Source organism: Neofelis nebulosa, chromosome 7, assembly GCF_028018385.1.
Source record: "Neofelis nebulosa isolate mNeoNeb1 chromosome 7, mNeoNeb1.pri, whole genome shotgun sequence".
Classification (NCBI taxonomy): Eukaryota; Metazoa; Chordata; class Mammalia; order Carnivora; family Felidae; genus Neofelis; species Neofelis nebulosa.
In genome coordinates, this window is record NC_080788.1 from 35,215,994 (window position 1) to 35,231,614 (window position 15,621).

Consider the following 15,621-nt stretch of genomic DNA (forward strand, 5'->3'; position numbering starts at 1 on the left):
GTATGGATGAACTAAGATTTGTTTATTCACTCACCTGTTGATAGACATTTGCATGGTTTCCAATTAATGGCAAATAAAGCTGCTATGAACATTCATGAACAAGTCTTTGGATGCAAATTTCCTTTCCTCTTGGGTAAATATTGGACCATACGATAGGTACGCATGTAACTATTTAAGACACTGCCAAATGGCTTTCCAAAGTAGTTGGCCATTTTTATATCCCACTAGCAGTGTATGAGGGAACCCGATCCTCTACATCCCCATCGGGACTTGGTATGGTCAGTCTTCTTAATTTTAGCCACTCTACTGGGTGTGTGGTCACATCTCACTACAGTTTCTGTATATTTCCCTAACGACGACTAAAGATGATTAGCATCTTTTCATGACCTTACTTGCCAACCATCTTCCTTGGTGAACGTTGTTTTTTCCTTACTAGTGAGTTTTGGGAGTACCTTATATATTCTGCAGAAAAGCCATTTATCAATTATATGATTTGTAAATATTTTCTCTCAGTCTGTGGTTTGTCGTTTCATTCTCTTAAGAGTGTCCTAGAACAGTAGAAGTTAGTAGTTTTGATCATACATTGATGCATTTTAAATGTTAAACCAACCTTATTTTCCTGGAATAAAGCCCAGTTCCTTATCCATGATGTAGTACCATTTCCTATAATGCTGATTTCAATTTGCTAAAATTATATTTAGAATTTTTGTATTGATGTTCACGATGGATAATCACCTATAGTTTTCTTGGAGTAGCTTTATTTGGCTTTGGTATGTAATGTTGCTCTCACAATGACTTAGGAAGTTTTCTTCCTCTTCAATTTTCTGGAAGAGTTTGTATACAATTAGTATTACTTCTTCCTTAAACGTTTGTAAGAATTTACCAATGAAGACATCAGGACCTGGAGTTTTTGTTTTCTTTCTGCTTTTGTTTTTTGCAGGAAGGCTTTTAACTACAAATTCCATTTATTTAATTAATATAGAACTATCCTGTTAACCAACTTTGTCTCGAGTGAGCTATGGTAGTTTGCATCTTTCTAATAATTTGTCTTTTTCATCTAAGTTGTTGAATTCATAGCAATAAACGTATTCATAAGATTTCCTTATCATCCTGTTGCTGTATCTACAGAATCTATAGTGATAACACCACTCTGTCTCCTGGTAACAGTAATTTGTGTCTTCATTCTTTTTTTTCCCCCCTGATCACCCTGGTTCAAGATTTATCCATTTTATTGATCATCTCAATGAACCAGCTTCTGGTTTAAATGGTTTTCTCTATAGTTTCTCTGTTTCTATTTTATAGTTCACTGCTTTGATCTTTATTAGTTCCTTTCTTCTTGGTTTGAGTTTAATTGCTCTTTTCCTAGTTGTCATGGTGGAAACAGAGGTCATTGATTTGAGGTCTATTTAGCTTTATAGGTATTGAGTTACATAAGTTTCCTTCTAAGTGTTGTGTGAGCAGCATTCCATAATTTGTTATTTTGTGTTTTCAGTTTCATTCAGGTCAAAGTACTGTCTAATTTTCCTTTCATTTATTCTCTGACCCAAAGATCACTTTGAAGTGTGTTATTTTATTTCCAAATTTGGGGGGGATTTTCCAGATACCTTCCTGTTATTGATCTCTAATCAAATCCCATTGTGATCAGAGAACAAACTGTCTGCATCTTGAATCTTGTTATACTGAAACTTGTTTGATGGCCCCCAAAATGACCAAGAACAATTGCTAAGTGTTCTTCGTGCCCCTGGAAAGAATGCATATATGACTTTGTTTGAGGGAATGTTCTACAAATGTCCACTAGGTCAAGTTGGTTGATAGTCATGGCCAAGTCTCCTATACCCTTTCGGATTTTTCTGTCCATATGTGCTATCAAATATTAGGAAGGAAGCACTGAAATCTCTGACTATACTTGTGGATTTGTCTGTTTCTCCTTGCAGTTACATCAGATTTTGCTTCAGTAATTTGAAGCACTATGCTTAGGTACATAAATGTTTAAGATTATTATGTCCTCTTGATGAATTGACTCCTCTTGTTATGAAATGACCCTCTTTATCCCTAGTAATATTCTTTGCTCCAAAATCTACTCTACCTGATGGTGACAGGGTCCCTCCAGCTTTCTCTTGACTGGTTTTAAGATGATCTCTCTCCCTTCTTCACCTTTTAATCTATTTGTGCCTTTATGTTTAAGTGCATTTCTTGTAGACCGCACACAGGTGTGTGCCTTGGTTTTTTAATCGAATCTTTCAATCTCTGCCTTTTAGTTGAGGTGTTTTTGTGATTAATACAATCATATTTAAGCCTACCATCTTGCTATTTGTTTTTTCTAGTTGTCTCATCTGTCATTTGATTCTTTTTCCTCTTTTTCTGTATTCTTTTGAATTATTTGAAAATAATAATAATAATAATAAATTACATTATTTCCCTTTTTTTGACTGGTGTCACGTTAATGGTTGTTTTAGGGTTTACAGTATACATCCTTCACACATCAGTCTACCTTTAAGTAACATGATACCATTTTACACATGTTATAAGAACCTTATAATATTTCCATTTAGCCTCCTCTGGCATTTATACTAGTGTTGTTGTACATTTTGCTCGTACATATCCCCCAAGATGTTATTTTTTATTTAAAGAGTCTATATTTAAGGGAGATTTAAATAATTTCTTTTTTTAAATTTTTTTTTTTTCAACGTTTTTTATTTTTTATTTTTGGGACAGAGAGAGACAGAGCATGAACGGGGGAGGGGCAGAGAGAGAGGGAGACACAGAATCGGAAACAGGCTCCAGGCTCCGAGCCATCAGCCCAGAGCCTGACGCGGGGCTCGAACTCACGGACCGCGAGATCGTGACCTGGCTGAAGTCGGACGCTTAACCGACTGCGCCACCCAGGCGCCCCTTAAATAATTTCTTAAAGCCTTATACATTTACCCACGTAGTGATCACTTCTGGGGCACTGCATTCCTTTGTAGAGGTCCATATTTCCACCTGATACCATTTTCGTTCTGCCTAAAGAACTTCCTGTAACAATTCTAGTGGTGGAATTTGCTAGTACAGCATTGGTATGTCTGACAAAACGTCTTTATTTAACCTTTATTTTTGAAAGATTTTTTTTTTCCTGGGTGGAGAATTCTAAATTGAGTTTTATTCTTTCAGTGCTTTAAAGATGTTGTTTCCCTGGGTGCCTGGGTGGCTCAGTCGGTTAAGCGACCGACTTCCGCTCAGGTCATGATCTCATGGCTTGTGGGTTCGAGCCCCACGTCAGGTTCTGTGCTGACAGCTCAGAGCCTGGTGCCTGCTTCGGATTCTGTGTCTCCCTCTCTCTCTGCCCCTCCCCTGCTTGCACTGTCTCTCTCTCTCTCTGAAAAATAAGTAATGTTTAAAAAAACGTTTTTAATTTAAAAAGATAAATAAAGATGTTCTTTCCCTTACATGAGTGACAGGAGACAAGGAATCTGCTGTATCCCAATCTTTGTTTGTGTGTGTGTAACCTGTCTCTCTTTTTGTTTTAGGAGCTTCTGAATTTTTTTCTCTTCATTACTAGTTTTGAGCGACTTGACTATGGTGTGACTTGGTTCAATTTTCTCCATCTTCTAGTTCTTGGAGCTCACTGATATTCCTGAGTTCATAGTTTTCATATCTTTTCTGTCACTCCCTTCCCACCTCTTCTCCTTTTGGTACTCTAATTGCACATAGATAAGCCCACCTGAAGCTGTCCCAGAGCTCACAGATGCTCTGTTCATTTTTAAGATTCTTTTCTCATTCTATGTTTTATTTCAGAAAGTTTCTAGTGTTACATCATCAAGTTCATTTAGCTTTTCTCCTGCACTGCCAAATCCGCCGTGAATTGCATCCAGCATATTTTTCACTTCAGACTTCGTCATTTTCAACCTGAGAAGTTTGACAAGGGCTTTTATGTCTTCCATGATTCTACTTAACTTTTTGAATCTATGAAATACTGCCTTAATAACTTTTAATATCCTTCTTTACAAATACGAAACTCTGCATCGGTTCTGAGTTGGCTTCAACTGTTCTGTTTATGAAGAACGGTGCTGTTCTTCTGTTCCTGTGTGTGCCTGGTAATCTTTGACCAAATGTCAGACATCTTGAATTGTACCTTTTTGGGTGCTAGATATTTTTATATTCCTATATTCGTGAGCTTTGTGCTAGAATAGTTAAGTTACTCAGCAACAGTTTGATCCTTTCCAGGAGTGCTTTTACGATTTGTCAGGTAGGTCCAGAGCAACACAGAGTCTAGGGTCAATTATTTCCCCAGTACCGAGGCAAGAGCTTCCTGAGTGTTCTCTCTAACATCCCCTGGACTGGGAGTTTTTAAAATCTGGGTGCTGGAAAGAGTCACTGTTTCTGGTGCTGTATGAGGGCTGGACACTGTTCCCTTCAATCCTTTCAGACGGTTCTTTTCCAGACTCAGGCTATTGGCTCGCATGCGTGTGCTCATTGGTCCTGTGTTGCACCCCTGAGGAGAACCCTTGGGGTCTCTGTGTCTTCCCTCACCGTCGCTTCACTCTCTGGTACTATGTCCTGCAGACTCTTGCCACATGGCCTCACTGGGCTCTCAAGTCCAGGTACGCAAATCAAGGAGTCCAACAGGTTCCGCCCGGGTCCTCGTTCCTTCCTCCACTCCAAGGGTAGGAAATGCTATCAAGGCAGTTAGCTGGGGAAATTTTAGGGTTCAACTCATTTGTTTCCCATCTCCAAGAAATCATTGTCTTATGCTGACCAATATCCACAGTTCTGAAACCACTGCTTCATATATGTTGTCTGGTTCTGTTTTGTTTTGGTTATTTCAGGGAGAAGGTAAAGGGAAAAACTTTCCTTTCCCTATTGCTCTATCTTGGCCATTTTGCTCTCGTTCTCGATGGGAGGGTAAATCCAACACCTATGGTTCCATCTTGGCTGGAATCAGAAGTTTATTTTTTAATTGTTATTTAGTGTTACCTTGTATGGAGATACTATAATTAGCTATCCATTCTGTGGATGCATAAGGTTTTTTGCATGATTTCAAATTTTGAGCTATTGTTTTTTTTTTTTTTTTTTAATTTTTTTTTTTTTTTTAAAGTTTATTTATTTTTGAGACAGAGAGAGACAGAGCATGAACGGGGGAGGGTCAGAGAGAGGGAGACACAGAATCGGAAACAGGCTCCAGGCTCCGAGCTGTCAGCACAGAGCCCGACGCGGGGCTCGAACTCACGGACCGCGAGATCATGACCTGAGCCGAAGTCGGCCGCCCAACCGACTGAGCCACCCAGGCGCCCCAAATTTTGAGCTATTGTAAATGAAACTAACTGCTTGTAACAGTTTTATGCATACGTTTTGGTAGATACAGACACTCATTTCCCTTAGGTAAATACTTAGGAGTAGAACAGCCAGGTTTTTGAACGGGTATATGGCTAGCTTTAAGAGATTGTGCAAAACAGTTTCCAAAGTGGGCCATGGTTTTAAACTCCCACCGGCATCACATGGAAGTTCCAGTAGCTCCCATTCCTCATCAGCACTTGGTACTCTCAGTGTTTCTCATATTAAGCTCTTCCGGTGATATCCCATTTTAATTTGTATTTCCCTAAGGACTAATGATTTTGATTGATCGCCTTTTCGTACGTTTATTGACCCAGCCGAATGTCCTCTTAGGTGAAGTATGTATTCATATTCAAGTCTTCGGTCCATTTTAAAGTCCGATTGCTTAACTTTCTTAATGATCACTACAGGATTTTTTTAACATGACCCTTTTGTCAAATATATTACGGTCAATATGCTCACCTGTTTAGGGCATATCTTTTTGCTCTTTTCTTTTTTTTTTATGGTGTATTTTCATAAACAAAAGTCATCGATTCCAGGGTAGCTCAATTCTTTTGGTGTCTTGTTTGAGAAACTGCCAGTGCAACTCATACAGATATATGTATTTTTAAGTTTATTTATTTTGAGAGAGAGAGAGAGAACACAAGCAGGGTTGGGTCAGAGATAAGGAGAGACAGAAGCCCGAGCAGACTCCACGCCATCAGCACAGAGCCCGACGTGGGGCTTGAATCCACGAACGGCGAGATCATGACCTGAGCCGAAGTCAGACACTCAACCAACTGAGCCACCCAGGTGCCCCTAATGTAGATATTTTCATGTTTCCTTCTAAAAACATTATGATTTTTTCCTTTCTTCTCCTTGAATACAGCTGCAACGGTATGAGAAACGTTACACAGCTCAACGTCTTTTTGCCCTTCTATCGGCTTTCTGTTCAACATCCAATCGTATGACACTGTCTAGAGGCAGTTTGAAGGCATTGGCTGCACATCTTACTACATTAAGAGTAGGTCCTAAACCCATTACAAGGTCCCCTGCTGTTCACCTTGTGACTTACTAATCAGTTAGCAAAACAAATATTTTACTTCACCCTTACTTCATTCTACAGTGTCTCTGTTCTTTTTGTTTGAAAGCTTCTATAAATAACAGGTTGAAGAGCTGGGGGCCCCAGGGGTGAGCTTTTATTTCCTTCTAGTTTTTCATTGTTTTCTAAATTCTTTACAATATACGTGCATACTTTTAATTTTAAAAGTAAACTTAAAAAGAAAAACTCATTGAGCAGTTGTGAGTTAGGTACACGTATGTTTTTCATTTGTAGGAAAAAACATGTTTCGCAGCTCTTTCCTAAACAGATGATGTTGACTATACATATTACGACTTAGAAAAGCAACTTGCTCAGTCAGTGTCTGTTGGGAAGACAGTAAAACAGTTTCATTAACTTAAAAGCTTTCTACAATCTACACAGTTTCCCTTATTAATAACATATGATTTTGATTAAAATCTCGGTCAAGTTTTTTTTTTTCCCCTGCCCTTGGTCTTACCTTATCTGCAAATGAAGCCACAGAAAGTTTTAAAAATATAATCATTTGCCAAGGGTCATTAACAATTACCAAGAATAGAGGTTGAGCAATCCTTTGTGATAGTGTCCTTGTTGCAGGAGGAAGAGGAAGACAGCTGGATAGAAATACCTGGGGGCACCTGGGTGGCTCAGTCAGTTAAGCGTCTGACTTCGGCTCAGATCACGATCTCATGGTTCATGAGTTCGAGCCCGGCATTGGGCTCTGTGCTGACAGCTCAGAACCTGGAGCCTGTTTCGGATTCTGTATCTCCCTCTTCTCTCTGCCCCTCCCCTGCTCGTGCTCTGTCTCTCTTTCTCTCTCTCAAAAATAAATAAACATTAAAAAATTTAAAAAAAAAAAGTACCTGAAAAAGGTTACTTACACTCTGCCCCAGTGTCTGCTTTTCCCGCACTATTGTGGGACAATTTTTACAGAGATGTATCCAGTCACCCGAGCCGCATTTAGAAAAGCATAGTTTACTTGACAGCATTTACAAATCATGTCTTTTCCTCAGAATAACTTACACTGCAGAAATGTTTCCATATGCTAAAGTCGGACATGCTATTATAATGAAGAAGAGAGATGTCTTTAAGCGGGTAGTTTTCACGTACATACTAAACTGCAACATGCACAAATTGGTAATGCTGTCCCTTAAGAGTTTACCATAAATGGTTTTCTAATTCTTTCTGCCGTTCTCTGCCACAGACTGGGAGTGGATTTTGCCACAAAACAATGGGCCAGCAGGACTTCAATTATGATTTATCTCAGCAACGAAAGCAATTTGATAGCAATCATAATTCCTACGTTTTAATGAAAAAATACACTTGTTCCTCAAATCTTTCGTGTTCCTTAAGAGTTCCAGGAGGAGACAACCTCCAACTTCAAATTCCAAAACACGTATACTTGTAGTTATCTCCTCTCTATCAGACTTTAGAGTGGTGGTCTGCAAAGTGGGAACCATGGCCCAAATCCAGCTAACCACCTGTTTTTATAAATAAAGCTTTATTGGAACAGAGTTATGCACATTCAGTTACCTACGGTCTATGGCCGCCTTTGTGCTGCAAAAGCAGAGTTGAGTAGTTATGACGGTAACTTTGTACCCCAGAAAGCCCAACATATTCACAACTGGTCCTTTATAGGAAAAAAAAAATTCTGACCCCTGTTTTAATAAGTACCTTCTTATTTCTCACACTGCAGAAATAAACGGATGCTACCATTGCCAGCACTGCTGCCAGGATTTTTAGGACATAGGCAGGATGACAGTCACAGCCCCACAAAGCTCTGATAAGACACCAAGAAGAAATTCAACACCCAAGAAAGCATTGAATCTTTTCTTTAGGGTGGATGACAATGACCTTGGCAGCCAAAATGCATATAATTATATTTGAGAACTGTCCTAAAATGTATGTTCTCCAAGTAATCTATAAATGATTCTAAAAAAATTTTTTTTTCATCTTTCTACTACAAAGTTCTTAAGAATATTTTGAGGCGGTACTATATGCCAAGATGGGATACTTTTCACTCAATTTTAAAATGCAACATTCCAGGGGCGCCTGGGTGGCTCAGTCGGTTAAGCGTCCGACTGCAGCTCAGGTCACGATCTCACGGTCCGTGAGTTCGAGCCCCGCGTCGGGCTCTGGGCTGATGGCTCAGAGCCTGGAGCCTGCTTCCGATTCTGTGTCTCCCTCTCTCTCTGCCCCTCCCCTGTTCATGCTCTGTCTCTCTCTGTCTCAAAAATAAATAAAAACGTTAAAAAAAATTTTTTAATAAAAAAATAAATAAAATGCAACATTCCAAAACAACTCATAAACCTTTTTTTTTTTTTTCATTTCCCAGAGCAAGTACTTTAAGAAAAATGAAGGCAATACTGATTTGTGAACCTTTTGTTCAGGTACGCACAGGCAAATGTGCACATGCGCTCCCTCTCTTGCTCTCTCTCTCATCAGGCTAACTTGAAAAATTGAGAGAAATAGCAAAGTAAATTGACCATTCATAAAATATTTTCAGTTATGATGGTCTGTTTTAGCAACAACAATAATAAAACACCGGAAAATTGATTCAACTATTAGAATTAATAGCCCTGACAGTTCCAAACAGTAATAAATAATATAACTTAATAATGAAAAGACAGCTGTCTTAGTCCATTCCAGCTGCTATAACAAAAATACCATAGACTCAGTGGCTTATGAACAATGCACATTTAGTTGTCACAGTCCTGGAGGCTAAGATGTCTGAGATTAAGGGGCCGGTGGATTTGGTGTCTAGGAGAGCTCATTTCCTGGTTCATGACAGCAGGTAGAAGGGCTCATTTCCTGGTTCGTGACAGCAAGTTTCTCACTGTGTCTCCACCTAGCAGAAGGGGCAAGAGATCTCTCTGGGATCTCTTTTATAAGGGACTAATCGTCTTAGGACTGAATCACCTCCCAAAGGCCCCACCTCCAAATACCATCACACTGGGGATTCAGTTTCGACATATGAATTTGGCCGGGGGGGGGGGGGGAGGGGGGGGGGGACACATTCAGTCTATTGTATTCCATCCTGGTCCTCCAAAATTCATGTCTTTCTTGTATGCAAGACATCTTGTATGCATCGTCCAAATAGCCCCCAAATTCGTAACCGGTTCCAGCATCAACTTTGAAGTCTAGGTCCAGTCCTATCTAAATATCAACCTAAATCAGATATGAGCGAGGCTCAGGTATGATTTGTCCTGAGGCAGTCTGCTCTCCAACTGTGAACCTGCGAAGTCAGGCATGTTATGTGCTTCTAAAATACAACAGTGAGACAGGCACAGGACAGGCATTCTCATTCCAGATGGGAGAAAGAAGAAAGGAGAAAAGACGGACAAAGCCTAAGCAAGTCCAAAACCCAAGGAGGCAAATTCCATTAGACCTTAAGCCTCAAGAATAATCCTCTTTGCCTTGATACTCTGCTCTCCAGACTCAGTGGGGCAGTGCTCCTGCCCAAGCTTTGCTGGGCTAGGTTGAGGCCCCTACAGCTTTGGGCAGCCCTGTCCCCACAGTGGCTCTCCAGGGTTAACACCTGGGACCATGGCTTTGCTGGGAGGCCTTGTCCTTTGAAATCAAGATGGAGGCAGCCATGCCCCCAAGCTCTGCCAGGCACAGCCCACGCCTTACCGGGCGCTGGAACAGCACCTGGGGCAGCCAAGGAAAGAGTGCTGGCAAGTGAGGTGGTCCAGGGAGAGTCAGGCACAAGCAAAGCCTTCTTTGCATTCTTCCATTGTCTTGGAAAATGGTTCCTGGCTTCTTTGAGATGGCTGACTAATCCCCCTATCAGTCGTCTCTTGGCCACACCCTACGTGTTCTCTCCTGAGGACTTTCTCATTCTCTTCAATACGCATACGGATACGCTCAGAATTTTCCAAATCTTTAAGTTCTGTGCTCTGCTTCTTTCCGATTAACAATTCCAACTTTGAGCCGTTTCTCTTTTTTCACATTTTACTAGAAGCAGTCAAGACAAACCAGGCCACTCCTTCAACCCTTGGCTTCAAATGCGCTTCAGCTAAATCTCTAATTTCATCACTTGCAAGTTCTACCTTCCACAAAACACTAGAACCCGAACACAATTTCTTTCAAGTGTTTGGCCACTTTGTAACCGGCACGGCCTGTCCTGCAGTTTCCAGTAACATGTTCCTCACTTCCGTCTGAGGCCCCATCCTTCACTAACCACATTCCACCATCTTTCTGTTCAGGATCTCTGTTCTCTGAGCAGAGTGAGGCTTTCTCTACAGCCCTCCTCTTCCCTTTCTGAGCTCGTACCAGAAACACCCTTAAAAGTCCACTCATGGCCTCTTCTAGAATGCACCCCCATCTTCCAGTCTCTGCCCACAACCCAGTTCCGGAGCCACCTCACCATTTAGCCATTTGCCATAGCAGCATCCCCGCTACTCGGTGCCCATTTTTGTCTTAGTCGGTTCGAGGCTGCTACAAGAAGGTACCATAGACTGGGTGGCTGATAAACAACGGAAATGTATTTGTCACACTTCTGGAGGCTAGAAATCCAAGATCATGGTGTTTTGTTCCGGGTGGCAGACTTCTTATTGTACCCTCACGTGGCAGGCAGCAAGCTCCCTCCGGACTCTAATGAGGGCACGAACCCCATTCGTCAGGGCTCTCCCTCCCCATACCCTAAGCACCTGCCAAAGGCCCCACCTGCAAATACCATCATGTTGGATACTAGGTTTCAACATGTGAATCTGAAGGGGACGCGAACATTTAAACTATAGTAGTTGTCCTTTCTGATTTCTTGCAATTACGAATGGGGATGATGCAGTGGAGTGAGGGGGGTTTAAATCTCCAAGTGACTCTAAAAAAATGATGCTTAGAGCTCAGCCAGATTTTCTATTCGTTCCTTCAACCATTCATTCACCCAGTCAGTCATCCGACAAGTATTTTATTGAGCACCTACAACACACCAGGCTATATTCCAGGAGCCGGGAAGATGGCAGTCTCACGGAGCCGACAGCCTAGTGGGGGATACAGTACAATACGGGATCATATCTGGCCCAGAAAAACAAAGCCAGAACATAATGCACAGACCTAAAGGAAGTTAAGCTATTCAGACGAGAACATCAAGAATCCTGCCTGAAGGGTCACATCCAGGCAAACCCTTGCACATACCTCTTGTCCGCTCCCCACCCTCCTGGACTTCCCCTATGAAACCCCTCTCTCAGGAAAGGTTCGAACCAAGTCAGTCACACTTAGATACAGATGCCTGACCCACCATTCCTCTCAGAAGTGTCTGCATTTCATGACGTGTAGACATGAGGAGTTCCTAGGCAGCAGGAAGGGATTTTAAGCACCTTCGCAGGGTCGTGCATCTGTTTCCAAGGAAACATTTATCATGCACCTGTTCTGTTGTAGGAGCAGCATTTGGCCTGTTTAGGCAGCAGTGAATAACCCATTTGCTGTGAAACACACAGAGCCTGAAGGGAAGCATGCTTGATACTCTCTGCCCCCTCCAGATGCTCTGTCCACCCTTCTCCATCCAGCCCTGTTGCCTAGGAGGCTGGCCTCTGAGGACTGCACTGAAGGGCTTTTTTCTTTTTTGTGCGGTTCAGTTAAAGGGAGTCCCCAGCTGGAAATAGAGAAGGGGAGGAAAAGAGAGGGCCAGATCCTTATTTCTCTGCTCCCTCCCTGCCTGGCTGCTGGCTGGCAGGGGCTGTGTCCCCCTCCCAAAGATCGTGGCTCCCAATTAGGGTCCCCTCGCATACCTACAGCGACAGCTTTAGCTGGAGCTCTCTCTAATCATCTCTGCACACTGCCCCTGCAGGTGCCCCTCGAAGGGGTAAAAGGTCCATGCTGGTGTTCCACCACGCCTAGATGGTAGTCTCCTCCCTGCCCTCTCCCTCGCGGCCCCATTCTCAAGGACACAGCCAGCAACAGCAGTGATGCTCTCAGATCAGACGCCGACTCAGGCCCCAGCTTCATTTGTGAGCTCCAAGGCTTAGGAGGGACAGGAGAACTGGTGAACGTTCTATAAATGGTGCTTCCTCTCGAGCTTAGTGGTGACTCACCTCCAAACAGAACCAAACTCAGGGCAGTTACCGGAGTGACCCGAGCCCCTTGTGCAGAGAGGCAAAGCCTCTGAGCCGCCATGGCTTACCTTTCTGTGTTCAGTGGAGGGCTGTGGGCAGACGAGCTGGAATCCAAGCAGCAGGAGGGAACCCAGAACACTGAGAAGGAAAAACAGCAACAGACAGGGCTGTGAGTATGTTCCAGGAAGCGGCATCCAGCTGAAGGCAGCAGCTCTGCCCCATCGCTGGAAGGGAGAGAACAGTCCAAGCCGGGCCCCGGGGACATGACCCAGTGAAGGTGCACAGGGCCAGCAGCCTCGTGGGAGGGGAGGCAGCACGGGGCTGTGGGCTCGGCCAAGGCACGGGGCAGATCTGGGATCAAACCCTCTACCACTTACCAGCAGGGTTTCTGGGTCAGGATACGTAACCTCCTGAGCCTCAGTCTCCTCCCGTGGAAGATGGGGCGACGGACACAGAGAAAGTGTTAGTGCATGCGTGGTCCCACTGGAGCTGGTAAGGTCAGGCTGGGGCTCTGAGCCTGGCCAGGGAAGCCCCTCTCCAACACGCCCTGCTTCCCTGGGAGCCTTTCCTCTGCTCGTCCTTGGCCCTTTCGTGTCACATATGTTCTCCATGGGCAGGATTAGCTGCGTTAAGCCTGACTGTCACCAGCCCTGATTAGGACTTGTCATCAAATAAAGGGAAGGTACGAACAGGAGCCAGCTGGCCCTGAGACAGCATGGTGTGCTAGGAGAGATGACGCTTTGGATTCAAACGCATTGAGGCTGGAATCCCAGCCCCACCATCCCCATCGGGGGGATTCCGGGCAAGCCGATGTCTCTGACTCCCCACGTTCTCACCTTCTGTACGGATCACAGAAGACCACAGAGGTGAAAGCGCCCACACAGCGAGTTAATCACAAGAGAGACAAGCACTGTCAGTTCATTTAAATCCCCAGAGTCCCTTGACTTGAAATCAGCCATGGCCTTGCTTTGAGCATCCCTGTAAAAAGGCCCCTTGTCCTACTTAGCTGTCTTCTGAATCCTTTTTTAAGCTTTAACCCCGAGGACAGTTAAGTGACCCAGTGGTTCTCAACCTTTTTGAGGCTTCCAACACAACTGTGAGATGTGAAACACTGCCCCCAGTCCGAGCGAAGCTCACCGTGTGGAGTCACTGATGCGGACATCAAGAACCTCTCGGGGCGTGGAGGTTAGGGCTGGTGGAGTTAGAGAAGAGAAAGCTCCCCACCGTCTCTAAGTATCTTCAGTTCTACCCTAAGCCCCTCTTTGTATGAAATCAGCCAGACCTTAGCAGACCACCCAGAATGCCTGTGGACAGACCGGTCAGAGAGAGCAACGGGACGGGAAGCCGGGCGAAGGGATACGGAACGGGGTGTCAGATACATCCTTGCCATTGTTGTCTCAGAGTTGCAGCCAAGGCCCCAGAGCTGAGGGCCAAGAGCATTTATTACATATGTACGCACACATTTCAAAAAAGAGGGGCTGCATCGTCTATTCAGGACCAGAAAAGGAAGTGTCCCCTCTGCCCCGCCCCTGTTCCACGTTGTAGCCCCTCACCACCTCCACCTGTACAGGGAGCAACTGAAGACTGAGACAAGTTTGCCCTGCGTGGATTTCTTCGAATATTTACACAGAAGTGTTGAGCACAGCCCCCTACTCTCCTCCTGTAGGAGAGGAAAACCTGGGGCTCTCTCCCAAGCCAAACAAGGAGGACTACCATTTAGAGAGCTTTATCTGAGACCCCAAGTTCAGGTTATAAGGACTGGTGCCAGATTCTCCCCCAAAACCTAGCTGGGGTGTCTAGGAGGGCAGAGTGGACAGAGTGGGCTGGAAGGGGAACAGCCCGTATTTCTACAGCAAGCAGGGCCAGAAGATGCGGGCTTTTTCCCATCAACTATATACAGGTGTACAATGTGTATACAGGTTGCCTAGAAAGGACCTCATCGAAGGCTGCTTGCCGGGTTAGGCGATGATGTGTGGCGGGTACCTGTGGAGTACAGGAGCTAGGAGGAGGGTCATAAGGGGATGTGCAGCAGGCGACCCCCAAGTGAGGACGAAGTCCTCCAAAGGACCAGCCCTGAGAGAGGAGACATCTGCCGACCTGAGGGCAGCAACACCAGATCACCAAGGGCACCGCGCCCATGGAAAACCTTTGCCCCCTACGTCTCCCTGGCTCCACCCAGGAGCCTCTAACAATGGCAGAGGGAGGGGTTGGGAAGAGAGCTGGGCATGTGGTGTGAAGAAACCAGCCACGCCCCCTCTTCCTGCGACAGGTGTCTGAGGCCCTTCCCAGTCCACGGAGAGGAGAGACTCTGCGGGAGGAAAGGTATTACCAATCAATGAGAGACTGAAATTCTTCAAGCTGACTAGACTTCCTTTATAACGTAGCATATCTATATACAAAATCTTTTCAAGCAGGGTGTCTATCCAGAAAAATAGGGTATGAAATCAGTCGCGAAGAGAATCAAAGAGTTGGTTTACGACATGCTTGAGGATCTAGGCCAGGGCTGTCCAACGGAATTTTCTACAATGATGGAAATGTTCTCTTTCTGCACTAGCCAACGCACAGGTACATGGATCTGTGCTGTTCAGCAGGCACATGGGGAGCTGGTGGTGCAGGTCTAGGCGGTGAAGTTACTCACGTCGTAGATTCATACCAAAAACTACTGAAGGAAAGCCAGAGCTAAAGCTTCTAAAAGAACGGCCATTGGACCAATGAAACCATCCCCTCCCACACATACACACAACTTTTCTGGGCTTTTTGATACTTGAAAACGACACTGCTCATTAACCTGCACCCAACCAGAAAACTGCCCAAGAGGTCCTCCCGCCACAAGGCAGGGGCATCTAAAAAATGGGTGTGAACATGCTGGAAGGAAGAGAACAGGTATTTTCTAGCTACATCCTTAGTGGATCCAGTTTGTCCTCCAAACCAAGGAACACACGCATCACGACGAGGGAGTCCCCGCTCCTTAGTTACACAACCTTGGCCAAATCATCCCCATACCTGTTTCCTCACTGGGAAAATGGGAATAATATGACCCGCCCTGTCTACCTCAAATGAGCCACTGCCTGTCATGAACTCGCACCTACAACCCTGAATCGTAGTAACATGTTCTGGCACTGTTTACTCGTTTAAAAAAGAAAACCAGATGGGCGTGGTTTTGTTAAAAACAAAAACAAAAACAAACAACAGCTCCATAAA

The 15,621-nt window shown here is 44.2% G+C and overlaps 1 protein-coding gene across 3 annotated transcripts in view; it reads right to left on the reverse strand.

Moving 5' to 3' along the window:
• The window catches only part of THSD4 (thrombospondin type 1 domain containing 4), a 573,132-nt gene that overhangs the window by 523,976 nt on the left and 33,535 nt on the right, over positions 1-15,621 (reverse strand). For 2 of the 3 annotated variants that reach the window (XM_058737196.1, XM_058737198.1), the window contains one exon: positions 12,489-12,558. In XM_058737196.1, coding sequence (XP_058593179.1) covers positions 12,489-12,558 — 70 coding nt within the window. Of the gene's footprint in view, positions 1-12,488; positions 12,559-12,797; positions 12,983-15,621 lie in introns of those variants that run through there. The other variant, XM_058737197.1, reaches the window with a different exon arrangement.